Raw genomic sequence first — 27,412 nt, 5'->3', positions numbered from 1 at the left:
CCAGCACGCAACAAAGAGGCCCAGGGACTACAAATCCCAGCATTCCCTGCACCCCGTTCTTCTGTAACTTAGACTCCAGTGTGCCGCGCAGTGTGCGCAAATTCATAAACCCTCCTTCAGCTTTGGGGTTTCTGAATTCGGAGACTTGAAACTGTGCGGGAAGACCCCCTTAACTCTCAGAGGAGGATGACAGCCCAGAGAGAGGTAACATCTGTTTACATGGAACTCAGAAATCTCCTGCAAATCATGGTAAGGCTGCAAACAACAAACAAAACACTGATTAAACCATGGAAGATAATATGACAAAATGACTCCTTCAAATCGTGCTTGTTTGTTGGTCTGGGGCGCCTTTTACTTGTTTTGCAGGGGTTTCTGGTGTGCTCCTGCGTTGGACTGGGAAAGATACCGATTGTATTCTCAGAATATCCATACCGGAAGGGATATTAAGAGAATTTGCCAATCCAACTCCTCTTGTTTTACATACGAGGAAACTGAGGCCCAGAGAGGTGAAGAGATTGTCCACCGGTTACAGCAACTTGGGACAGAGTTAGAATTCGGCTCTAAGTCTCCTGACCCACAGTCTGCGTTGTTTACACCACACTAAGGTGGCGATATTTTTAGCAACATGGCTATGTGATTATTATTCTCCTTGGTGAAGTTTCCCCATCTAGGTTGAAACACCCAGAGGTTAGGCAAGCATTCATTTGGTGGATTTCCTGTTAGGGAAGGAGTGTGATGTTTGTTTATCTTCAGTCTAGGAAGGACTTAGGACTTAGTGGTTTGATTTGTTCTGTGTTTGTTGCTTAAGGTGACATTTATTGTGATTTTAGGAACTAGGTAAAATTGTGTAAGCTAAGGTTTCCTTGGACATCTCCTATCTCTTTCCCTAGGCCTTCCTTCCTCTTCCCGTCCCCCTTTCACCCATCTAGGCACCCACCCAATTTTTCCTTCCATTGTAATTCAACAAAGAGCCTTTTCAGGTTTCCGGTAAAGGGTGAAAGGCATTGTCACAGCCACCAGGAAGATAACCATCTAGTTAGGAAAGAAAGGAGACTGCTGAGATTCAAGATGAGCTGCAATAAATGTCATAAGGGAAAGGTCATCTGAATGCCACAGAGGTTCTGATGGAAAGATTAATTCCAGCTGGCAAAACTGATGGAGGAGGTGGCATTTGAATTTGAAGGATGGGTGGTTTTTTTTTTTTTCTGTTAAAAAAATTTATCTTGAAATTTTTTTGTTAATGAGGTATGATATATGCAGGAAGGGCACTGTTTTTATATATGTATACACCTCTGTCACCACCCCCCAAATCAAGATATAGAACATTTCCAGCATCCCTATGCCGCTTCCCAATTGGCACTGCATCCTCCCATCCCGACAACCACTCTTCTGGCTTCTATTACCATAAATCAGTTTTGTCGTGAATTTCATTTAAATGTAATCATACAGTATGTACAGTAGGAGTCTGGCTTTTTTCATTAATCAATTATTTTTGTGAGATTCATCCATGATGTATGTAGCAGTAACTTTTTTTTTAAATTGCTGACTAGTATTCCATTGTATGTATCTAGCAATATTTGTCTATTCTGTTGATGGGTATATAGGTTGTCAGTTATCAGTTTTGGGCTTTTGTTAACAAAGCTGCAATGCGCATTCTCATAGGTTTCTTTTTGCAGACTCTGCACTCATTCCTAGGAGAGGAGTAGCTGGCTTATACAGTATGCATATGATCAGCAACAGTAGTAGATTTTGCCAGTTTTCCAAAGTGTTTGTATCACTTTTGCCTTCACCAGCAATGTAAGAAAATTCTAGTTGACTTTTATCCTTGTCAAAACAGGGTCTTACAAGTCTTTATAACTTAGGTATTTTGGCTAAATGTGGTATCTTTTTTTTTTTTTTAAGATTTTATTTATTTATTTGACAGAGAGACAACGAGAGCAGGAACACAAGCAGGGGGAGTGGGAGAGAGAGAAGCAGGGGGGAGCCTGATGCGGGGCTCGATCCCAGGACCCTGGGATCACGACCAAGCTGAAGGCAGACGTTTAATGACTCAGCCACCCAGTGGCTAAATTATTTTGGCTAAATGTGGTGTCTTATTAATCGTTTTTTCTTACATTGTCTCTGGTGTTGAGCACCTTTTCATATGCTTTTTGACTATTTCAGTGTCCTCTTTTCTAAGTGCTTGTTCAAGTCTTTTGCCCACTTTTTAAGTTAGGCTTTTTGTCTTCTTATTCTTTTTTTTTTTTTTGACAGAGAGATAGTACAAGTAGGCAGAGAGGCAGGCAGAGGGAGAGGGAGAAGCAGGCTTCCCGCTGAGCAGGGAGCCCGATGCACGGCTCGATCCCAGGACCCTGGGATCATGACCTGAGCCGAAGGCAGCCGCTTAACCGACTGAGCCACCCAGGCGCCCCTTTTTGTCTTCTTATTCTTATTGATTTGTAGTTCTTTATAAAGTTTGGATATGGAGTTCTTCGATACAGGCTTCACAAATATCTTTTCCAAGTCTGTGGCTTGCCTTTTTAGTCTCGCCCTGGTGTCTTTGATAAACAGAAATTCTTAATTTTATTTTTTTAAAAGATTATTTATTTATTTATTTATTTGAGAAACAGAGAGTGAGCAAGCGAGGGAGCACAAGCTGGAGGAAGGACAGAGGAAGAGGGAGAAGCAGGATCCCTGCAGAGCAGAGAGCCCAATGCAGAGCCCGATGCGGGGCTCGATGCTTGGCTCGATTCCAGGACCGCTTAATCAACTGAGCCACCCAGGTGCCCCCAAGAAATTCTTAATTTGAATGTAGTACAATAGTTCAGTGTTTTCTTTTATGATTAGTGCTTTTTTGCATTAAGAAATCTTTGCCTACAGGGTTGGTAGGATTTTAACAGGCAAATAGGAGGGAAGGGCATTGCAAAAAAGAAGAGAAAGCAAGGTAGAGCATAGGCCCTGGTGTCAGAGAGGGAAGGTGTAAGTTGTGTTGGGCATGGGAAGGCCTGGAGTTTGGGCTGTAAGAGGGTGGGGCGAGACAAAGCTGGAAAGATCGGAGGGAAGCATCCTGAGAAGGGTTCTCACTGTGGCCTTGGAGTCTGGACATTATTCTGGAGAAAGTAGAGGCACTGCCAGAATATGTATGAACTCAAACAGAACTTAGTTGTCTTCCCTCCACTGCCAAATTTGCTTTTTCTCCTCTGCAGCCCCATTCACTTACCACCACCTCCAAGACAGCTCTGGCCTGCGTAACCAGAATCCTGGGTGATACCCTCCTTCCCTATCCCTGCCTTCAACTGGTCACCAAGTCAGGCAGATTCTCTAGTCTAAATGCCTCCAACAATGTCCTTTCTTTTTCATGCCAACTGCTAGTGCCTTTGTTCAGGATCTCACAATCCCTTATCTATACTGTATCAATCACCTCAAGAGTTTCCCTGCCTCCAGCGCTCTCCATATCCAGTCCATTCCTATAGCAGCTAGTGTGATCATTCTAAAGTGTCAATTATTCACACTTCTCCACAGGTTAAAAGCCCCAAGTAACTCCCCAATGTCCTTAAGATAAAATAAAAACTCCTTTACATGCTTACACTTTTTGTGATTTGCTTGCTCATTCTTCCACGCTCAACTCAAGTCTCATCTCCAGAACCGTGCCTTAAATCACCTCTCCCCAGAGCACAGGCAGGAGAGCCTTATCTGTAGCACTAGGGTGCCTGTGGCAACTGTCTGTCATAGCCACAGGTCTGTCTCTCTCAGAGGCTGTGGGCTCTCCCAGGTAGGAACTTCACTGTATTAAGGTTTTTACCTGGTATACTGCCCTGCATGTGGTTTATAAGACCCTTGATGTCCTGACTCCAGGTCTGTAGCCCTCACTTCTCATCCCTGAACCTTGGGTTCCAGACACCCTGGGTTTCTTTTTTGCATTAGTATATGGTACACAGAGCAAGCCTCTGTGACTATGATCTGCTGCCTTTTTTTCCCCCTTTTTGCTCAGAAGATGCCTGTTTTCTCTTAACCAACATACATACTCTCTTCTGTGCTTCCAAAGTATTGTCATATCTCTCTCATAGCACTTAAGACATTAAAGCTTTTTTTTCCTCTTTTTTTAAGTAAGCTCCATACCCAATGTGGGGCTTGAGCTCACGACTGGAGATTGAAAGTCTCATGCTCTACCAACTGAACCAGCCAGGCACCCCCACATTGAAACTTTTTGAGGGCAAGAACCTTGTCTTCTCTTTATATAACCTTCTAGAACACAGAAATTAGAACAAAACAGTTTTTGAATAAATCAGTGGGTTGGTGCTAGGCTCCTTTGCATTTGTCTGACTTCTGCACCATGATTCACCAAAAGCAAATAGGGCTCTTTTCCTTGTCTTCAAGACCCGAAAGTCTGTGGTGTGTACTTTAAAGGAACCAGCTTAAGTGTTAAGCTGTGTAGCATTCCTTAGCCATCTTCCAGGAGAGTTGCTAAGTACCAAATGCAACGCTACTTTTGTCATTTTGCTCACAGAGCCATTGTTGGCTCAACCCATCTCTTGCTTATTTTAAAACTTCTTTTTTTTTTTTTAAGATTTTATTTATTTGAGAGAGAGAGAGAGAGAGCACAAGCAGGGGGAGCGGGAGAGAGAGAAGAAGACGCCCCGCTGAGCGGGGAGCTCGACGTGGGGCTCGATCCCAGGATCCTGGGATCATGACCAGAGCCGAAGGCAGACGCTTAACCAACTGAGCCACCAGGTGCCCCTATTTTAAAACGTCTTCTGAACAGAGGTCACGAATATGGTCTTTGGCTTCCCAAAGCCTGGGGTCCAAAGCCGACCTTGCCACTTAACTAGCTTTTGGATTTTTAAGCTTAGAGTTATGGTAACTCACCTAGACAATGTACGCACCTGGCACATGGGAAAACGCTCAATAAACGGGAGTTGTTATTACACTTAATATGTCTTTGTATCCCGGGGTAGCCGCAGCTGCCGTAGGGAGCTCCTGAAGGGTAAAGCTTGGCCAAAGCGGTGGATTTCGAGCCCAGGATGGTGATGGTGATGGCGATGGTTTGGGCCCCATCACTGTCTAGACTGCATTCCTCTCTTCAGGCTCCTCTCCACCCCGCTCCTGGGCTACGACCCAGCTCGAACGGTCTCTCCCAAGCCCAGGCCGCACTGGAGGTCTGAGGCTGCCAACGCCGCGGGGGGAACCTAGTGTGGGCGGAACGCGAGTGCAGCGGCGGGAGGCTTCCGGGGGAGCCGCAAGGGCAACGGGTCGGCGGAGGCAGAAAAGCGTCGGACGCCGGGCCGATCATGGACGCTTGACAACCTGCGGACAGGCGCCGGGAGGCCGAGCCAGCGACCGAGAGGACGGAGAGACGGCGAGGGCAGGTAGGGGTCGGCGAGAGGGCGGGGCCCGGCGCGCCAGGCTTGTCCCAGCCGTCTGGTTTAGCGCCAGTCCCCAGGAAAGCCCGCGGCCACACCGCGCCGGCCCCGCCCCGGGGAGCGCGCCCCGCGGCTCCTTGCTCCGCACCCGCGGCCCTGCCTGGAGCACGCCGCCCGCCTTGAAGTCCAGCCCAGCCTGCAACCCTCAGTTCCTCAACCGAGGCCGTCATCGCTTCCCCATCCCCAAAGGCTGCCTCTTTGCCCCTCTGCTGTGCATCATAATAGCGCCCCCGCACGACGCGAAGTCTTCTCCCCTGTGTCCCTAGCCGCTTCCTCCGGCCCTCCCACTTGAGAAAAAAGCGACTCTCAATGCCTCCTTACCTCTTTGCGCCTACAGGCTTGGCGCCTTAGGCCGAGATTTTTTTGAGGGACCGAAGTTTCTGTCCATTTCTCCCTCTCCACCCCAGGTCCTTCCATTCAGTCTCCACACGTGTGCGCTTGGAGGGGAGGTTTTCGTTCCATCACCTCTCTCCCGCCGCCTCCCACCTTAGCCCATCTCTCCCCTTTCCCCTTCCTTCCTCAGCAGCTTTTCTTCCCTAGCACTTCACTTTTTCTGTTTCGGACAAGACATTCTTATGTAACCCTAAGTCAGGCGACATGCTTGTTTCTCTCGTACCGTGAAAGGAGTGCTGCTCTGTGTGCCTGCCTCCACAGGAAAACTTGGTTTCTCTTGCACCGAACTGTCGTTTGAATTATTCTTTTCTTCACTTTACCTCTTCTTCTTTTTGTAACACTGCCCCCAAATGTGTCGTTCTTGGTGGAGTAGTCTTTTCTTACACAGGACTCCTGCAGAGTAGGTATGCAGTGTGTGTTCCCTTTTAGTCAGCGTGTAATTGGATTAACAGTTGAGGGACCCTGGGCCCCTAATGTCTTGAGGATGGCAATACAGTATCTTCATTGTTTTGTCAAATCCTTTTATTATTTTCTTGAGATTTCGTACAAATTCTGAAATCGTGTTCGGTAAAATCACATAGCATTAGGAGGTCAAATAGAGAGATTTTCCTCAAGGACTTACACAGCATGTATTTTCTTAGTTTGAATATGTTGATTATCTTTCATTATGATTTCCCCCTTTTCTTAGGCTCAAGTGACTTCTTTGATTAAATGAGACATCTTTGTTGTCTGGTTTTTGTGGTTTTCCTTATCTGTATGTGTAGGTGGGATTCTAATGACACACTGTAAACTGTAACTGATTGCTTTTGCTTACATCTGCTGCCTCTGTCTATGGGCAAAATTCTCTGTTTCTTAATTACAGTCTATAAATGAGGTAGATATAAAGCAGCTATTGAGAAACTCCTGTGTGTTTCCTTGGATCTAGTCAGGTTTAAGGGCTTAGAAGGTGCTGCTGTTGGAAGACGGCCACATGGGGATGAAGTGGCTTTTCCTAAGTGTGTTTCAAACTTCTGAGCAAGGACACAATCCCTTTAACTTTAGGTGGAACCCTGCCCATCTCACAAAGTGGTCACAGCATCTGGACGGTTTTCTTTTTTGGATACTATCAAATTAAAGTATTCTGATGTCTGATCTGGCAATAAATAAGCATAGACTTTGCAAAGGAGAAGGAAGAATGGTTGAAACACTTTTCTTTTGGACAGATCTCAAGGCCAGAGAATGGCAGGTGAACAGAAACCCTCAAGTAACCTCCTGGAACAGTTTATTTTACTAGCCAAAGGTACCAGTGGCTCAGCCCTCACTGCTCTCATAAGCCAGGTGTTGGAGGCTCCTGGAGTGTATGTCTTTGGAGAACTGCTGGAGCTGGCCAACGTGCAGGAGGTAAGAGCAGTTTCCAAACAATTTCTCTGTCTTCTTTGTTCTAAACCTTCCCGTGATTCTCCAGGTTCCCAGGGAATTTCAGTGCTGAAGCACTGTGGACCTGTGAGGGGGGTGCTGTTGAGGGAGGATGGGAATTGGGCGGGGGGAAGAGGGAAGGAGAGCAAGGATGATGTTTTGGGCTCCGTCTGGTCAATATTTTCATGTCAACTTGGGGTAAAATTAGATTGGGTTACTAATAATTTGAAAGATAGGGGAAAAATCCACTTGAATCTGATAAATAAGAAAAGTAGAGTATAAGCATAGCTGATGTTTAACAGAGGTACTTTCAGGCATTTGCAAGGACCAAAAAACCTCCAGTGCAAATAGAAAGATTGGTCAGGTACATACCAAGCAGAAAATGCTGCTATTGAACATGAGCTGGGCCTGTTGAAAAAGGCAATGTTACACTAAGTGGATGTGTAAAAAAATTGGACATGAAAAGCTAGGAAGTAGTCCTTTTTGCTTTGTTTGCTTCTATTTTTGATTGCTGTTATTGAAACTTTGGGTATCTAGTTGTGGTTGTTGTGCCTTAAAAATGAGAAGATTTGTGAAGAATGACCAGGTAGAACAAAGAGATGTAGAGCAACCTATACTTTTCAACCTCTATGTCTCACTTTGGATACTTTTACATATATTGACTGATACTTTTATATTGATTGTTTGATTGATTGAAAAGTCTGGCAACATCTTTATTGCTTTGGGGGTTGTGCTCAGAAGCTCTTAGAGGTTGGGTCGGCTTCTTCTTTACCGTCACAGCTTCTCTCTGGCTGTCCAGGATGGCGCTAGCTCTGGGGGTGGCCGCCGTGCACAGATCAGTGTGGTGCTTGTGCTTGTGGATTGTGTGCACCATGCTGCCTGGACATTCGTGTCGATGGTGGTCCACATGTAGGAAGTGGCTGGCTTTCGCTGGCTGGTTCTTTACTTCATGACCATTAGGACACCTTTGCCATCAGTTGCTGGCTCCATGTCCACAGCCTTGTGGTGAATCAGCCCCTTGTGGCAGAGGTGTGGGCCTTCGCGTTATGGGACTGCTGCTGCACATCTTCTTATTCCTCTTGATTAGGAAACTGAAGCAGTTCCCCATGACCCTCTATTGCTGATGTATGGACCTGGCATCATCTTTCTTCCTGTGATAAACAGAGACAGAAAGAGCCACTTTTACATTTTAATTGTGAATTTTTTTTTTTTTTAAGAGGGGGTTGGGGAGAGAATCTTAAGCAGGCTCCGCACCCAGTGTGGAGCCTGATGCAGGGCTCGATCTCACAACCCTGAGATCATGACCTCAGCCAAAATCAAGAGTTGGATGCTTAACCGACTGAGCCACCCAGGCACCCCATGAATTTTTATTTAATGCCAGCTTTGCTTGCTAGACTAAGCTCTGTAAGGGTAAGGTCTGTTGTGCTCCCCATTGTTTCCTTAGCACTTAATATGTAGTCTGACACACAGTAGGCTTCTAGTAAAAATTTACCAGAGATGTAAAAGAAATCCTGTGAGGAAACATTTTTACTTTTGTTTTTAATTTTTAAATTTTTTTTTAAAGATTTTATTTATTTATTTGGCAGAGAGATATAGCAAGAGAGGGAACACAAGCAGGGGGAATGGGAGAGGGAGAAGCAGGCTTCCCGCTGAGCGGGGAGAGGAAAAATTTTTAAAACTAGGTTTATTTTGGGCACCTGGGTGGCTCAGGTCATGATCCTGGAGTCCTGGGATTGAGTTCTGCATCAGGCTCCCTGCTCAGTGGGGAGTCTGCTTCTCCCTCTGACCCTCCCCCCTCTTGTGCTCTCTCTGTCTCTTTCTGTATCTCAAATAAATAAATAAAATCTAAAAAAACACAAAAACTAGGTTTATTTTTTTAATAGGTTTTATCTTTTTAGAGCAGTTTTAGATTCATAGCAAAATTGAGAGGAAAGTACAGAGATTTCCAATATATCCCTGCCCTCATACATGGATAGCCTCCCCCATTACCAATATCCCCCTCCAGTGTGGAACCTACACTGACACATCATTATCACCCAAAGACATAATTTACATTAGGGGTCACTCTTGGTGTGGTACATTCTGTGGGTGTGGATAAATGTGTAATGACATTGTCCTCCATCACACTATCATACGGAGTAGCTTCACTGCCCTGAAAATCCTGTGTTCCACCTATTCATCCCTCCTTCCCCTCTTAATCCCTGGCAACCATTGATCTTTCTACCCTCTTCCTAGTTTTGACTTTTCCAGAATGTCATATAGTTGGAATTGTACAGTATGTAGCCATTTCAGATTGGCTTCTTTTACTTAGTGATATGCATTTAAATTTCCTCCATGTCTTTTTATGGCATGATAGCTCATCATTTTTTCAGTAGAAGAGATGACAAAGGGGTAATATGTTCCTTCAGGTTCCTGAAAAGCCTGAATAAATATACCAAGTGGTTGTTTCATGACTATGGAAGATAGGCTGAGAGGAGATGGATGAAAATTAAAATGAGAAAGACATTGATTTAGGCCAGTGGGAGAAGTTTTAGAGTATCTGCTCTAAAGCAAATAGTCTTTTAGGCTTAATTTTATAATCATCTGTCTGAAAAGTGGGGGCTAGATTTGATGGTCTCTTCCTTGTCTGTTTTAGGACCTCAAGAGGTTCTTGATAACCTGAGAAGGTAGACTGGGTTAATAGGAAGCCAGAGTTCTCGTGGGGGTGCTGAGTAAATCACCTCTATCTCCCCAGGTTTGTTTTTTTCCATGTGTGAGCTGGGAACCCTAGTTGCTTTTCAGTGGTCTGAAATGATAGATGTAGTTCCTGGAAACATTTTTGTTTTAAAGATTCATTTATTTATTTTGAGGAGAGAGTGGGGGTGGGGGTTGGGTGGAGGGAGAGGGAAAGAATCTTTTTTTTTTTAAAATTTTTTATTGTTATGTTAATCACCATACATTACATCATTAGTTTTTGATGTAGTGTTCCATGATTCATTATTTGTGCATAACACCCAGTGCTCCATGCAGAACGTGCCCTCTTTAATACCCAGCACCAGGCTAACCCATCCTCCCAGCCCCCGAGAGGGAAAAAATCTTAAGCAGGCTCCGTGTCCAGTGTGGAGCCTGACGTGGGGCTCGATCTCATGACCGTGAGATCATGACCTGAGCTGAAATCAAGAGTCAGACGCTTAACCACCTGAGCCACCCAGGTGCCCCTTGGAAACTTCTTTTTAAAAGATGGTTTACAGAGAGGGAAACAAACCATAAGAGACTCCTAATCTCAGGAAACAAACTGAGGGTTGATGGAGTGGAGGGGGATGGGAGGGATGGGGTGGCTGGGTGATAGACATTGGGGAGGGTATGTCCTATGGTGAGCGCTGTGAGTTGTGTAAGACTGATGAATCACAGACCTGTACTCCTGAAACAAAGAATATATTATATGTTAATAAAAAAAAAGATGGTTTAAATTAAGTAGTATTACTATTGGCATCCACAGAATACTGCTTGGGTAATACTACTTTATGGAGTTTGATAAATTGGAAGAGTAATGGGTACATATTTGTGAGTAAAAGAAACACCCAGTTAAGTTAATTGACAACAGAGCAGAGAAGTTCCAGGCAGAACAGTATCTCTTTTTGTTTTACTTCTACAGATGGCTCTTTGCCGTCCACATTAGTGAGGAATAAGTAATTTTTTCTTTTTAAGGAATAAGTAATTTTAATGAACATTTTCATTTGGGACTGCCTGATATTGTAGTTCCCAGGACCACATGGGCTGTTGTGTCACACTTTATGCTGTGCTAATCTCTCCCAGCACTCATACTGTTCATGTAGTGCTGAAACTTAGAACCTACCCTACACTTTATTCAGTTTGGACTGATAGTGGCTTGTGTTGTACCTGCCAACCCGGTGTGTAGGCAAGGCTGCTCCAGTCCTCGTTTTTTTGTCGCGCGCGTGTTTTTTTTTTTTTTAAGATTTTATTTATTTATTTGACAGTGAGAGACACAGGGAGAGAGGGAACACAAGCAGGGGGAGCAGGAGAGGGAGAAGCAGGCTCCTGTTGAGCAGAGAGTCCGATGTGGGGCTCAGTCCCAGGACCCTGGGATCATGACCTGAGCCGAAGGCAGATGCTTAGCCGACTGAGCCACCCAGGTGCCCCGTGTGTGTGTTTTTTTTAAGACTTATTTATTTTAGGGGGGAGGGGCAGAGGGAGAGAGAATCCTCAAGCAGACTCCCCGCTGAGCATGAAGTCCAATGTGGGGCTTGATCCCAGGTCCCTGAGATCATGACCTGAGCCGAAATCAAGAGTCAGATGCTTAACCGACTGAGCCACCTAGGTACCTCTCCAGTCTTTGTCTTAATAGCAAGGAAGTTCTTTTTTTTTTTTTTTTTTAAGATTTTATTTATTTATTTGTGAGAGAGAGAGAGAGAGTGCACAATCGGGGAGCGGCAGGCAGAGGGAGAAGCAGGCTCCCCGCTGAGCAAGGAGCCCAACGTGGGACTTGATCCTGGGACCTTGGGATCATGACCTGAGCTGAAGGCAGACGCTTAACTGACTGAGCCACCCAGGCGTCCGTCCCAATGGCAAGGAAATTCTAAGAAAACCTGAACTGCTCCCAATACTTACTGCTTTGTGTGTGTGTGACAAAAGCAGTTGCTTAGGCATGCTATATGGAGTGTAAAATGTGTATTCCTGAGAGAAAAATTAAAATTAAGTAAATCTTATTTATTTTTTCCCAAAGAATCAGAGTTGGAAGGGACCTCAGGGACCATCTAGTAAAAGAGTCAACTGTGGCACATGATCATCACCCTTTGCTTGAACACTGCAGTGATTGGTAGACAGCTTGGTTCATGAACTGTTTGATTTTTTTTTTTTCCCTCTTCAGCTTGCAGAAGGAGCTAATGCTGCATATTTGCAGTTGCTGAATCTGTTTGCCTATGGAACATACCCAGATTACATAGGTGAGTTGGTTAAAATCTTCCAAAGACTTTTCTTAATTTTTTTTTTTTTTTTTTTTTAAAGATTTTGTTTATTTATTTGACAGAGAGAGATACACAGCGAGAGAGAGAACACAAGCAGGGGGAGTGGGAGAGGGAGAAGCAGGCTTCCCGCAGAGCAGGGAGCCCGATGCGGGGCTCGATCCCAGGACTCCGGGATCATGACCTGAGCCGAAGGCAGACGCTTAACGACTGAGCCACCCAGGCGCCACCAAGACTTTTCTTAATTATGTCACTCTATTTGGACATACTGACTCCATGAGGATCACTGAGGTCTGGGATAGAAAGCGTGGGGTGGGAACTTTCTGACCTGGCTGTTTCCCACTTTACTGAGCACTGTAGGTGACCTCACATGAGGTCTTTACCTTCTCACCCTTTATTTCTCTGTGGGTAAAAGGGGGACTATGTTTATGCTCATGTGTAAATATGGTCCTTATTTGTTTTCCAGATGAGGTTCTTGTGGCTTAGTGTTTGTAGAACACTTAGGAATGTTGTGAAGTGTCAGAATACCCAGTTGTAAAGTACTTAAGTGTTTTCTTTTTTTTTTTTTTTAAAGATTTACTTATTTGACAGAGAGAGACACAGCGAGAGAGGGAACACAAGCAGGGGGAGTGGGAGAGGGAGAAGCAGGCTTCCCGCCAAGCAGGGAGCCTGATGCGGGGCTCGATCCCAGGACCCTGGGATCATGACCTGAGCCGAAGGCAGACGCTTAACGACTGAGCCACCCAGGCGCCCCAGTACTTAAGTGTTTTAAATGTTATCAGAATAATGTCACTATATTGATGAAAATTTGGAAAATAGGACACAGAGCCACTCATAGTTATATCACCATTAAACTACTTAACAGCATTATGTTGCTGGACTTTTCCCCTTTGTGTTTGTTATTATGTAGGTGTCATTCAGTTATGTATATGATATTGTATCTTCTCTCACTTACTTCATAGGCATTTATCCATGTTTTACATCTTTGTAGTCATTTTTAACATTCTGTAATCTAAAACTCCATATTCAGCCCATTCTGTTTTGTAGGTCATTTGACTCTTTCTTTCTTTTATTTTTTTTTTAAAGATTTTATTTTTAAGTAATCTCCACATCCAACATGGGGCTTGAACTCACGACCCCAAGATCAAGTGTCGCATGTTTCACTGACTGAGCCAGCCAGGGGCCCTGATTATTTGAATAATTTTATATTAGGATCTTAAGTATCAGGAATGAGGTGAATGCATGTCTAAACACTAACTTACCTTCCACCCAAGCCATTTTTGTTTGGCTTCCTTAGTTTTTGTTGGTATGACAAAGGCCTGGTATTTTACTTTAATGGTATGACCCAGGGCCTTCCCTACTATATCCCAGGCTTCTTTTTCTCTTTCTTTTCTCCTGGTCACTTGAACCTACCCTGTGCTGTGTCATCTGGACAGTTTGCCACATGTTTTTTCTGACTTTTGCTTTGTTCCAGTGAGTGTGTCTTCTGTTTCCATCCTCACTAAAGGGACAGCATTGCACAGACTCTGGAACCAGACTGCCTGAATTATATTCTAGCTCCACTTCCACTACTTGTGTGTCCTTTGGCAAATTAATCAGATGGGAGTAATAATAGAGGTCCACAATCCTTTACCTGCACTCCTTGGGCTAGATGCTTCAGAATTTAGAATTTTGGGGACTCTAGAGAGGTAATATGATGCATATGCCATTTTATGTAATACCTCCAAGATGTGGGCAGCACCTATAGTGAAAACACATCCACAGTTTTGCAGCAAAACAAATGAAGTTGTACAACAAGTGGAATTAATAGCCTGCTTCAGTTGAGGTCAGGAATTGCCACCAGATAAATTTCAGCAGCATGCCCAAGAAAAAAAGTCAGCTTGGATTCACCTTTTTGGAATCCAGGATAATTAATTAAAGGCATTTGGATCTATCTTTCGAGGTTGTTGTGAGGACTGATTGCGTGTATGTGTACATGTGTCCTGCGGCTGCTGCCATTGCTCTTGTTACCATTACTGTTATTACTAAAATTTTGCCCATTCTTTAAGGCTCATCTCAAACTCCATCTTTCTTTTACTTTCCTGTCCCTCCCAAGGTGATCGTGCTCACTTGCTCTCTCCGTTTCTCTAGTTCTTTCCTTTTCTCTCCTGCCTCCCCCGTCCCCCTCAGCCTCTTGCTTGCTCCTGGTAGTTTGTACCTTTCTTCTGGTGGTTCTGTCTTGCACCTGTAGCTGTCGAATACTCAGTTGTAAGACTGAGGACAAGTCCAAGGCCCTCGAGTTGCACAAATCTGTGGTTATCATCCCTGGGGTTGTGCAGTGCAGCAGCCCTGGCAAGGCCCATCTTATCTATCCCTTTTTTTTTTTTTTTAATTTATTTGACAGAGAGAGACACAGCAAGAGAGGGAACACAAGCAGGGGGAGTGGGAGAGGGAGAAGCAGGCTTCTTGCCGAGCAGGGAGCCCGATGCAGGGCTCGATCCCAGGACCCTGGGACCATGACCTGAGCTGAAGGCAGATGCTTAAGGACTGAGTCACCCAGGTGCCCCCATCTTATCTATCCTTGACTTCCCTGAATCACTTAAGACAGTGCATTGCACATAACAGATTCCCAGTGAAGACATGCTGACCTTGGTTTAATGTCACACAGGGCACAGATAGTATTCCATTAAGATGATTGTCTTACCATTTTGTGCATTCATGCCTGGCTTTTCAGGAGCACATGGTCTTCCAGAGAAGACAGGAGGTGCTCATGGAACATTTGCCTCATGAATAAGTGCAGAGTCATGACAGTGAATCAATAGTAGATTCGGTGTGGGGAGTTGGTGAGCTTATTCCATAAAGAAATTCTAATTTTATTTTGTGTCTTGATTTTTGTGGTGGGTGGGACTGAGCAGCCAACAAGGAGAGCCTGCCAGAACTGAGCACAGCTCAACAGAACAAGCTGAAACACCTTACCATCGTGAGCTTGGCGTCGAGAATGAAGGTACAGTGCCGAACCTCTTCCTGTCTTGCTCCTCACTGGTGTCGGTGCACAAGCTCGCAGCTGTGCATAGTAGTCATACCATGAATGCATAAAATTGGCTTGGCAAAGGACAACAGAGATAAAGATAACCATTAAAATAGTGTAGATAATTATTCACCATTTCATTCAGGAAAAGTATGCCCAGGAGACCTTGTGAATCAGCAGCTCTCAGTTCTGGCATGCTGCAGTGACTCACTTGGTGTGAGCATTTTGCTGTACCAGAGGGAGACTGCTGTTTCAAGATAGGTAGTTTTTCAGATGGGAAAACTTTCCATCTCAAGGCAAGTTAACCACTTCATCTGTTGCTTAGTGCCAGTGCTGGAGGGAAGACTTGCTCTGTTGGACTTACTGAGGCTAGATTTTTAATATGCTGCCTTCTTCTGGGGATTGTCAAGCTTAATGATCTTAATCAGGATTTTTGCCTTACGTGCTCTCTTTAGACGCTTGCCTTCTGTAAGATAACCACTCCAGCATATCTCTTAGTTCTCTGCCCCACTCCATTTAGAAGAGGCCTTGCAGCCAGCTTCTCGTAGCCATTAACAAAGAAGATCCAGATTTAGTTAATTTACAGTTGATTTTGGCTCTCTGCCCAATCCCAGCATAACTGCCTAAGTTTTTGTGGGGCTTTGCCACTGGAAGAGGTTTGCCCTTTGCATTTCTCCTCTGTGACTGAGCTTGAGAGATGTAGATTTGTTCTTGCATTGCCATTTCAGTTGCTGAGATCATTTTCCCTGGTCTAATAACAAATTTCTGATTCTCAGCCTGGCATTTCGGGTGGGAGGCCTGTTTTCTTAGGAAATGAGGACTTGACCCTTTTTTTTTTTTGGCCTGATCATGGACTTCCCAAGTGTAGCAAAGAGTAGGAGTAACTTTTTTCCTTATTTCTGCAATCTGTCATTATAAGCCCATCTACATCCCTGAGTTTCAGACCTTTAGTCATAGAAAACCCCTCTAGGTATGTTTGCTGTTATTCTCTTGTTTGTATACCTCTCTGTCCTGTCTGTTTTTGAGATTTGATTGCTGTGTTAACCTCCAAACTAGTAGTGATGTGTCCAGAAAACTAGATATTTAGATATAGAGTTGTCTTGGATAAATGTAAAGTGTTGGTATAGCCCAATAAGGGACTGCTGTTGGGGAATTGACATTGGTTGTAAGAGTCTGAGAAAACACATGTAAACTTGAGGATGACCCCTGAGTTGGCAGTACCCACTGGGCCCCTGTACATAGATATGTTAGCCTGCAAATTTTTTTGCTTGTGCTCTCCTGGGCAGGCAGCCGGTTCTCTTCAGTGTCTGAAATTGTGTGGGAGTTTTATGATGATCTGGCATTTTATGTCAAGTCTGCAAGCTTCCAGAAGGTGGTAGAGTGGTACACACCGAGTATTTCCCTTTCTCTTCTGGGACACTAAGAGTGCTTCACAACATCAAAGCTAAAGGCTGGGTGAAGTCCAGGAGGTAGAGAATCTAGGAGAATGCATTCCTAGATGCTGTGGGTCTTGTTTCAATCCCATAGGATCACAGCTCACATTTATCTATGTCTTGTTGCCATAGTTATTAATAATTACCACCAGACTGCGTTTCCCAAACCCTTGAGACAGGTGTACACCTGCATTTTCTTTAGCGCTTGTCAATGGTTTTTGTAAATATCACTTGGCTTTATCTGCAGTGTATCCCCTACTCCGTGCTGCTGAAGGACCTGGAGATGAGGAATCTCCGGGAACTGGAAGACCTCATCATTGAGGCTGTGTACACTGACATCATCCAGGGGAAGCTGGACCAGCGAAACCAGCTGCTGGAAGTGGATTTCTGCATTGGCCGTGACATCCGAAAGAAGGATATCAATAATATTGTCAAGACCTTGCATGAATGGTGAGACTGAAAGAAGGAGGGGTCCCCTCTCGTTAGGGAGGGGGACATATGGCGTGCCCTCTGTGCCTCTGCTTCGGGAAATGTTGTCTCCCAGTATCAGCTGGGGCTGCTTGGGAGCTGGAGCCTTAGGACAGTAAGCCAGGGAGTGGGGCTGCATTTGTGACCAGAGCTGTGTGGCAGCAGGAATCCCTGCAGGCCTCCCAGGGCCTTAGTTGTAAAATAGTTCTCATCCTGCTGCAGCGGGGGGGCTGTTTAATAGCAGGCTTGGCAGGTGGAGCCTCTGGAGCCTAGCCATGTGACATGGATCCAGTGCTTTGCAAACGCAGCCTCCGAGTTCGACCAAGCTCAGGAAGTTAGTGTTGATCAGGTTCTGTGGATACGAGAACTCACATTCAGCCTCAGTAACTTTGGGCTAGTGTTGGTAAAACATTGTGAGGGATAGTGAAGAGAAGGAGTGGGTTATTCTAAGTTGGAACACAGACGCACACACAGACTATTTGATAACCATATTTTGGTATATAAAAAGAAGTGGGACATTTGTGGGGCGCCTGGGTGGCTCAGTCGTTAAGCGTCTGCCTTCGGCTCAGGTCGTGATCCTGGGGTCCTGCGATCGAGCCCTGCATTGGGCTCCCTGCTCAGTGGGGAGCCTGCTTCTCCCTCTCCCACTCCCCCTGCTTGTGTTCCCTCTCTCGCTGTGTCTCTCTCTGTCAAATAAATAAATAAAATCTTAAAAAAAAAAAAGTGGGACATTTGCATGTTCTCTATTTTTTTTGTTTTTTTGCATGTTCTCCATTTTAATGGAATTTGATGTTTGCAAGAGCTTTGGACATTCTACAAGGATTTGTTACGGAGTTATTAAAATGATTTGGAGCTTATAAAGCCAGATGGGCCTAGTTGGAGAAGAGGTTTTAGCTGAGTTTTGAAGGAGGGCTGGGTTAGTGAGAGTTGGAGGTGAGGAGAGCATGTTCCCAGGCAGGCATGTGGTGTTGTTGGAAATCATGAAGCAGAGCGGGCAAGCTTTGTACAGAGGGTTAGGGAAATTGTCTTCTTTAAAATAGACTGAAACATTTCAGGCATGAGTAGCCCAGCTTTGACTCCCTGACCCCCTGTCCGGACCCCGCCAAGTTTCCCTCACTTCAGCTACTATTGGACCCCAGGGCATGTGCTGTCCACCCCTTACCCCAGGTTCTGTCCCAAGTATGGCCTCAAACACCTTCCCTTTACAACATCTGACACAGGCAGGAACTTTCAAAAAATTTAAAAGTTCAATCAGAATAAATAGGAAATAAACTTAGAAAACACCCCTCACGTGAAAGTGCCCTGGCACACAAATCTAGGCCTCCAGTCCTACTGTGTCGGCTGCTTTACTCCATCTTTGAGATGACTGATGCTGTTTTCATGCCCAGAATCTGGCTTCACTGTGTTTCCACCCAGAGGTGCCATCCTAACCCGATCCCAGGATGTTTACTAGTACAGATTCTTAAAGCTTGTGTTGAGGCACTGGAGTTAGATTTGAAACAAAATTGTTGGGTAGAGCAGTACTCCAAATACGACAGAATGTTCGCAATTACTTACTTTAAGGTGGAGGGTAAATGTGTATTCATTGTACTATCCTTTCAACTTTTTTTTAGGTTTTAACATTTTCAAAATAAAAAGTGGGGAAATGAAATAATGAGAGGGATGGCAGTTAGGAAGTAACAAACTTTTTTTTTAAGATTTTATTTATTAAGTGTGTGTGAGCAGGGGGAGGAGGAGAGGTAGAGGGACAAACAGACTGCATTGAGCATGGAGCCCCATGCAGGGCTCAATCCCAGGACCTCAGATCATGACCTGAGCCTAAATCAACAGCCAGAGGGGGCGCCTGAGTGGCACAGCCGGTTAAGTGTCTGCCTTCGGCTCAGGTCATGATCTCAGGGTCTTGGGATCGAGCCCTGCATTGGGCTCCCTGCTCAGCAGGGGGTCTGCTTTTCCCTCTCCCTCTGACCCTCCTCCCCGCTTGTGCTCTCTCTCTGTCTCAAATAATAAAAAAAAAAATAAATCAAGAGCCGGATGCTCAACTGACTGAGCCACCCAGGCGTCCCGGAAGTAACAAACTTCTGAGAAAAGGGGCAGTTTTTAAAATAGGATGCTTTTAGGGGCGCCTGGGTGGCTCAGTTGGTTAAGCGTCTGCCTTTGGCTCAGGTCATGATCTCAGGGTCCTTGGATCAGTCCCTGCATTGGGCTTCCTGCTCAGTGGGGAGCCTCCTTCTTCCTCTCCCTCTGCTGCTTCCCCTGCTTGTGCTCTCTCTCTCTCTCTGTCAAATAAATTTTTAAAAATCTTAAAAAAAAATAGGATGCTTTTAGAAAATCATTTTTCCGTTGAGAAAAGTGGTGAATCCGTGCCACCTGTAAAGTCTGTCCTAATTCCCTTGGGGGTACATTCTGTGAAACTTTCCCATGGGATACAAAGGTTGACATTCAAGCTGTGTTCTAGGAAACTATCCCACATCCTCCGTGTTTGTCTCCAGGTGCCCTGTGTTACATATTCAGAAACACTGGTCTTGGAAGGAGTGAAGGGCAAGAGCCTTCCTTGGCAGACAGGGTGTTAAAGGAAGTCCCTATCGGGTGTTGGGGACAGAGGTTTTGGAGGCTGGAGGAGAGCTCCCAGGCCTTTCTGTGGCTCAGGGCTGGTTATCTCCGTTGTAGGTGCGATGGCTGCGAAGCGGTTCTGCTAGGCATCGAGCAGCAAGTTCTGCGAGCCAACCAGTACAAGGAGAACCACAGCCGAACTCAGCAGCAGGTAGAGGCAGAGGTAAGGAAGAGGACATCTGTTACCTGCTCCAGGGTCTCCCTGTTTGCTCCTTCATTTTCTTGGTGTAGGTGCAACAGCCGCTAACAGGCACTGGGCTAGCGGGGTGCAGATGCGGGTGATGTGGTCCTTACTTTTCATGCTGTCTCCTTTCTGATTCCTGGTTGCCGGAGGGTGAGCGGGCTCGGAGAGCGGAGAATTGTCATTCCATGGTATACATGTACTGTGCAGCTGTAGAGCAAAAGAAACGAGTTTGGGGGTGGGTCTTGAAGATGGGTGAAAGGGTGGGGGGCGTGCAGTGGGGCAGGGCTTCAAGGCCCTGGTTCTGCTCTGCTTCTGAAGCTGTGTGGTAGGTGCACTGTGTGCATTTTATTAAGCTACACATGTATGTTGTAATCTTTTAACATGCATGATTTCATGTTGAAAAAGGAAGGAAGGGGAGACATTTGGCAGATGAAGTGCAAGTGAAGAAAGTGTGTTGTTATGGTTTTAGTGACACCTGGTTGTTCCGGACACGATTAGCCTCTCAAAACACAGGTTCTAGCCTTCGGGTTAATGGGAGCTCGTGTGCCTGTGGCCTGGTCACGTGCAACCTCAGAATCAGAGCCATAAGCTAAAAACTGTAGCATTGGAAGTCCTTTCCTAGTGTGATGGAGCTTGAAGTGTTCATGGTATTTAATGAGTTTTCTAAGTCGTGTGTCCAGGAATATGGCAGAATGGGACCCAGAGTTAACATTCTTAAGAAACAAAAGAAAAGTAGATGTGCCTTTCAAAGGGGGATTTGTGAAATTTGAGGATTTCCATTACTCTGTTGTATGTACTCCTTGAGAATAAAACCTGTCTTAAATGTCTTTGTAAGACCAGCTCCTTGTCACATGCCTAACCCATAGTAGGTGCTCAAATTGTTTGTTGTACTGAATATTTCTGTGTGTCTGTGGATTGCTGAACTCCACTTTTCATGAACTAGAACACATTTATTTTGGATATACGCACATCCCTACATACGTATATGTACATAACAAGTCTGTGAATGTTCAATGCATTGTTTAATTTTTAACCCTACTTCTAGCCAAAGAAGTTTGAACTACATTTAATTTAGCACTAGCTAAAATTTAGCTAATTAGCTAAATGACAAATACATTTAGGACAGTAAGCCTGCTGCTTCTCTAAAAAGCTGTGTAATCCTCGTCTTGGATATTGTGGCCTCTTCTCTGAGCCTGGGATTGATGTCTGAGCAAAGTAGGAAGGGCCAACCACTCTCTCCTATCCATTGATTCTTTCCTATAAATTAAACTGTGGAAACGAATGAAGTTTGGGGGTGAAACGCGCCCACTGAGCGGGGGTAGCCGGTGTAAAGCAAACCATCTTTAACCTGATGGGTAGCTGGAGAGGAGCCTGATCACTGCTGGAGGCCCCACTGTGCCCAGACTGTTGCTAATTGTGTGGTAGGTGGGGGGCTTGGATTGTGCTTACTAGCAAAAATGAATGATGTTAATTTCAGAATTTTGAATGGTTCAAGTTTATTTCCGTGACAAATGGCATCTGATGAAAGAAGGCACTGACTAATGGTGAGGCATGACCAATACTTAGAGAACAGTGTGGGCTCTTAAATTATGGTTATTACAAAGAAAGAGAGAGCCAGTGCACATGGATTTGTTATCAGAGGCCTACTTTTGGAAAACCACAGCTGTGGTTACTCTGCTGGCAGAGCCTGATGCTGCCACCAGGTGGCGGTAATAATTTGATTAAATTTGAGAGAAAGAAATTTGAGGAAAAGACCAAGGCCACCTCCACCACCAGTTAAAACAATCTACTGTCTTGGGGCGCCTGGGTGGCTCAGTTGGTTAGGCGACTGCCTTCGGCTCAGGTTATGATCCTGGAGTCCCGGGATCGAGTCCTGCATCAGGCTCCCTGCTCAGTGGGGGGTCTCCTTCTCCCTCTGACCCTCCCCCCTCTCATGTGCTCTCTCTCTCATTCTTGCTCTCTCAAATAAATAAATAAAATCTTAAAAAAAAACAAAACAATCTACTGTCTTAACAGTCTTCTAGAAAACCTGGAACAGACCATTATGAGACGAGAGGGAGCATGGTCAAAACGCAGAGCCTTGTCCGTTTTCCATTCAGTAAATGTATAATCAGGGTACTTAGTATAGGGTGCTGATCATTCCCCAGCAAAAGGTACATAGAAGGCTGTTTGTTGATTTGAAAAGAAAACAAATCTACCAAGAACAAAGGGGCAGAGGGAGAGAGGGAAGCAGATTCCCTGCTGAGCAGGATCCTGAGATCATGACCTCAGCCGAAGGCAGACGTTCACCCGACTGAGCCACGCAGGCGCCCTGAGATGGCATGTCTTGGGCTGGCAGGACACTGGGTGAAGCCACACTTGACTTAGGATGCCCTCTGTATTCACTGTCCCAGCCCGCTGTCCTCTTTTGATGCTCCTTTCAGGAAGGTTGTAGTGTTGATTGAGGTGACAGCAGTTTAGGGCATGGCTGTTTCTACATCGCAAAACAACAAAAACCGAAATAAAAGAGCTTTAATCTAGTCAAGGCTCATTCTGCAGATGATAGATCTCTTCCAGGAGCCTGGTATTGGCCTTAGACACAGCATTGTTTCTTCTCTGTGTTAGGACTGCCTCTTACTCAAGCTCCTGAAATTCTGACTGCTGAGAACTTTTGACCCTGACAGCTCCCTTCTTTATAGAAAATGCTGCCTGCTTTCCAGAGAACACGGGGGTCATCAAACTGGGGAAGCACCCTTATCTCCTCTTATTCTTTCCAGTGCTTTTCCTCCCCTTTTCCTTCCTCTCAGCTGGCTGAGGGGCAAAAGCATAAAAGATCCTTTAGAACTGGTGTTGGGGAATGCATATATAAACAGGCACAGGAGGGCACAGTTGGTAGAAGTACAAGATGGTATAATCTCTTTTCAAAAGGCAAGATAGCAGTAGTTGTTAAAAATGTAAAATGTGCCAATCCTTTGATCTGGAGAGCTCACTTCTAGGAATATGTCTTCCAGTGCTGTTCACAAAAGTATGAACAGGTAAACAGAAGACTGTTCGTAGCAGCACTGGACGTAAGTGAAAAGCAAAAAATTGTCAAACATTCATAATAACAGTACACAGATGATACCAAGGATGTGTGTTTTGATGTGGAAAATGTTCAGAAGTTGCTTAAGTAATTTTGAGCCCTCCTTTGTTAAGTAAAGAAATGTGTGCTGTGGGGCGCCTGGGCGGCTCAGATGGTTAAGCATCTGCTTTCGGCTCGGGTCATGATCTCAGGGGCCTGGGGTCGAGCCCCACATCAGGCTCCCTGCTCAATGCAGGGCCTTCTTCTCCCTCTCCCTCTGCCATTCCCCCTGCTGTGCTCTCTGGCTCTGTCTATCTCTCTGTCAAATAAATAAATCTTTAAAAAAAGAAAAAAGAAACGTGTGCTGAAAACCGGTGTAATCGTGTTTTGCCAGTCCTGATACTATGTTTTCGTCATTTGTCACTTGGTTGGCTGAAGTTCATCCTCTAGTTGTTTAGTCAGGAAGGCTCATGCAGCTGTATTCCCAAAGTTCCTGTGAAAACATTTTTAGTTTCATACGTGAACAGTGGTTAACTGACTGTAGTGTTCTTAGGACCCCCTTTTTGTTTCTAAGGCCATTTTAACCAGTACTTTCTTTCACCTGCTGTGTTGTACCTCTTTGCCAGATGGTCCACTTCCACTGGCTTATTCCCTCTTTTCAACCAAGGAAGCGTTAGTTCCATTTTTTGCTTGACTTATTTCCATGTATTGTCTACGAGTAGCCCCAGCTTGCTTCTCCTCATCTGGCTTTCTCAAGATAATCTCAGATTTTCTTGCCGAGGTTTCTGGTTTCTTCCCTGGATGGCCCCCAGTACAGTGAAAACAAGTTTCAACGAGTTTTTGGCACTTAGAGGCTGCACTTGCAGCACACTAATTCTGTGTCTCCCTCTAGGTTACCAACATTAAGAAGACACTCAAAGCCACCGCCGCCTCCTCGGCTCAGGAGATGGAGCAACAATTGGCGGAACGGGAGTGTCCCCCTCACGCTGAGCAGAGGCAGCCCACCAAGAAGATGTCCAAAGTGAAAGGTCTGGTCTCCAGCCGCCACTAGGGCCGGCTGGGGCAGCTGGTACTCACCAGGCCTGGGTCAGGTGGGGAGGGGACACCAAGGGCCTATTTCCTCCCCTCTCTACCTTCCGTGAGTTCCAGACCTGCCCGGCCCCTCACCAGCGCCTCCCACCCTGTTGGTACTGTTCCAGAAGAACCGTTAATCCTTTCTCCCCCACTTTCTCCTCCCCCAGTTGTTCCTTCAGACTCAGGGGCTCCACTGATGCCATCCCAACAGGGTCAGACACTGCCCAGCTTCCCTCCAGGAGGTTCTTGTCTTTGTTTAAGGGCTTGTCTCCCTCCCAGTTTTTCTTTTGCTCCGTGTCATTTTTGTCAGGCTGGTCCTAAGCCGGAGGCAGCTTTAGCCGGCCCGCAGGATGACTGCGAAGGAGGCTCCTCTCTGAGTGAGGAGGAGGGTGTGCCTCCTCCAGCCCCATGTACCACAGTACCCACACGGGTGCAGGTGGTCTCTAGCCAGGTATCAAATGCTTTGTTTTCCCTCTCCTGCCTTATCCCTTGTTGGCAGCTCCGATCAGGCCACGGAGGGATGTGATGCTGGGCTATGTTTACTAAACCTGCGGGTTTTCAGCCTCTTAAGCCCAGCTCCAATCTCTCATTAGTTGGGAGCACTGGGTTGACTAACCTCTGGTATCTGAGCACCAGTGGAGGGTGCTGCGGGTCTGCTGGGTGGCAGAAGTTTCTTCCGGTTTGGTGTTCTTTGCTGGCCATGCTTCCTGCCCTGCTGCCCCCTTGACTCCTCAGCCTGGTTTTCAGTGTGAAGGCCCCAGCTGCCGCCCAGAACTGTCTGTCGACACTTGCTCTCCCGAGACCCTTTATCCCTCCCGGCGGTGTCTAAGCTGGGGATGGTCGTGCTGAGGGCCCTCTGTCTGCTGAAGGACCTGCTGCTGCTTCTGTCTCTCTCTTTCCACCCCTCCTTGGCTGATGACCCAGAGCCCTCTGATGATGGCATTCTCCTGGCAAGAGAAAAGGACTTGACTAGCCTTTCTGAACTTGAACAGTTTCAGGTTATATTTTAATTTTTTTTTTTTTTTGTACAGGTTCTGATTCTAATACATTTCAACATGCTTTTTTTCCCCCTTGTGTCAATATTTGTTAAACTAATCGCCGGTGATTTTTCACCTGGTTGGAGGGTGGTGTGTGTGTTTGTGTGTGTGTGTTGTTGTTTTTTTTAAGGGGAGGTGGAGGTCCTGGACTGATATTAAAGTTCAATGAGAGAAAAAGCACATTTTAGAACAAGAAATAAAAGTGTAGATTTAATGTATGTGACTGTGGAGTGTGGGGTTGTGTAGCTGGTGGATCTGGAGGGTCTGGGATTAGGGTGGTTCAGGGAAAATGTGACACTCTTTCTGTTCCATGGATAAAAAACGGGTTTCTCCTTTTTCCAGACTCTCCAGCAGGTGTTGACTGTGGATTGAATGTCAACAAAGTATTGTTTCCCTTTTCACCAGGTCCGTGTGCCCATATAACCTGTTGCCCACCTGGAGAGTTTAATTCCCAAATTATGTTTCATGAAACCCCTTGACAGATGCTCTGTGGAAAAGGGGTTCTGTTGTTAAATAAATTTCACACATCCTACATCCCACATCCTCATTGGAAATTCATTTTAAGGTCTCAGAAAAGGCCTGGGTGAGGAAGCCTATTCCCACACTGATTTCACCACCAAATTCTTCTTGTGGAACTATCCACTATCTAGTGGAATACACTTTGAGGAAATTTTTGGAAACATTATCTATTTCTCAAAAACACCTCCTAGCCTTGTAGGTTTTTACAGACCTAAAACAGGCACTCTCACTCTTGGCAAGTGGTTTTTCATCCTTATCTTTCGCACTGGGGAGCAGACTAGGAAGCCTGGCTTGACTTGTGTGAAATGTGTGACCATTTGTTTGACTGCCCCAGGGCCCTGAGGAGCTTTAGGTTCATCTTCTTTATGGTTCTGCTGCTTGCTTCCTTAAAAATAGTAATGGCAGTACTAAGAACACATTTGTGAAGTGCTCTATAAAGTGTCTTCATGTATAATAAGCCACTGAATCCCATCCACTCAATCTCCTCAGGCTGTAAGGGTAAGTATTACTACAGTTCTCGCTTTACGTATGAGAAAAGAGGACTCAGAGACTCAAAGTACTCTGACTGCAAGTGCAAACAGACTCCTAGGTCTCCCGGCTCGTACATCCTGCCATCTTCTCTGTGTTACAGTCTAATTTAGAGTCGGCTCCCCACGTGCTCGCTTAAGCAGCACATATACTAAAGTTAGTCTGCTCCCCAGACGGACCTTTGGCATCCTTTTACCTGCTTGTTCCTCTGAGGGCTCATCTTGCTTTTAACTGACACCCAACACACCACAGTCTCTGCTCCCCAAACCCACTTAGCCACTTTGTAAGGAATCAGGGTGGATGGGGCTGGGGCTCTAGGAATTGCGGGAACAGCTGGAATGTTCATTGCTCTGTTGGGTTCCCCATCTGCCATGTCAGGCTCCATGTTCTGACGGCTGGGCTGTCTGAAATATGCATAGGTGTTTTACTTCCAGTGTTCAGAAGAGGGGTCCTCATCAATAGGGCAGCATCTTAGGAAGGAGACATTGCAGCATTAAGCAGCATTAGCTAGGGAGCAGTGCCTCTAGCCACCTTCTTTAAGCTGTTTGCTTTCTGAAGTCCTCTGGTCTTTGCTGTCTGTCCAAATGAGAGGCATTCTGGTTCCTACTTGGGTAACATTAGGAAGGTAGTCAGAGCCGGGTTGCTGGAAACCAAATCACGTTCCAGTTCTTAGTCATTATTCTAACAGCCTGAGACTTCAAACACTTTTTTGAAATGCAGCAATTGATTGATTTGTACTGGACCTGAGGGCTGTCATATATGTACTTGAGTTTCAAGTAATAGCATGCTTTGATCATTCTCTGATCGTACCTGTGTCTTTCTGGGGATTCTGCATACAGCCATGAGCATCTGATCGCTTCAGTAAGTCTTTTCTTGTAGTTATGCTTGAGACTTACAGATTGAAATCTATTTTTTAGTATAAATTTCACTTTGCATCTCCATTACATTACCCTGAGGATATTAAATGGATCTTTTAAACTTATGTCTGTTAGGCAGGTTAGCTATGACTTGACCTCAGGACAGTAAAGGTGTTCATTATATAAAGGGAATGTTTTTTGGGGATGAGAACTGTTGTTCTCAGTTAAGGATAAAACAAGGAAGTAAGTGATGGAGAAGGGAAAGATAGGGTGTGGCCCAACTCTTTTTGGGGTCATTTATGCCTGTCCTTTCATTGCTTTTCCCTAGTCAGAGATTCATCTAGTTACTTGCCTTTCCAGATTTTCAGTTTCACAGGAAATGGCGTGGAACCATGGGAGTGAATTATAGAACCTGTGGAGAACATGCATAAGTAGTATAGGAAGGTCACAATGGAACTCTGGCAAACACCTCCAGCTTGACTCTAAAAGAAGAGAGATGCCCCTGAA

At 45.3% G+C, this 27,412-nt stretch overlaps 1 protein-coding gene across 6 annotated transcripts; it reads left to right on the top strand.

The window, feature by feature from the left end:
- Window positions 1-58: 58 nt before the first annotated feature.
- COPS7B (COP9 signalosome subunit 7B) lies at window positions 59-27,412 on the top strand. 6 transcript variants are annotated; one of them, XM_032399387.1, is made up of 8 exons: window positions 59-204; window positions 5,064-5,345; window positions 6,995-7,172; window positions 12,055-12,130; window positions 15,043-15,131; window positions 16,836-17,038; window positions 19,724-19,829; window positions 23,783-27,412. In XM_032399387.1, exons 3-8 carry the CDS (start codon window positions 7,011-7,013, stop codon window positions 23,939-23,941), a joined length of 795 nt encoding a protein of 264 aa, XP_032255278.1. In that variant the 5' UTR covers window positions 59-204; window positions 5,064-5,345; window positions 6,995-7,010; the 3' UTR covers window positions 23,942-27,412. The 6 variants fall into 6 exon arrangements, with proteins under 6 accessions (XP_032255278.1, XP_032255209.1, XP_032255405.1 ...); XM_032399318.1 differs by having other exon boundaries at window positions 59-249; XM_032399514.1 differs by lacking the exon at window positions 5,064-5,345.

The sequence above is a fragment of the Phoca vitulina genome, unplaced genomic scaffold, assembly GCF_004348235.1.
Source record: "Phoca vitulina isolate PV1807 unplaced genomic scaffold, GSC_HSeal_1.0 scaffold1, whole genome shotgun sequence".
In the NCBI taxonomy this organism is placed as follows: Eukaryota; Metazoa; Chordata; class Mammalia; order Carnivora; family Phocidae; genus Phoca; species Phoca vitulina.
This window is presented reverse-complemented; position numbering and strand designations above follow the sequence as displayed.

What these genes read in the sequence shown, in the direction of transcription:
- COPS7B (XM_032399514.1), top strand. Translation starts at nt 7,011, where the DNA reads ATGGCAGGTGAACAGAAACCCTCAAGTAACCTCCTGGAACAGTTTATT. An exon ending in AACATACCCAGATTACATAG is followed by an intron (nt 12,131 to 15,042) that starts GTGAGTTGGTTA and finishes GGGACTGAGCAG; the next exon opens with CCAACAAGGAGAGCCTGCCA. An exon ending in AGCAGCAGGTAGAGGCAGAG is followed by an intron (nt 19,830 to 23,782) that starts GTAAGGAAGAGG and finishes GTCTCCCTCTAG; the next exon opens with GTTACCAACATTAAGAAGAC.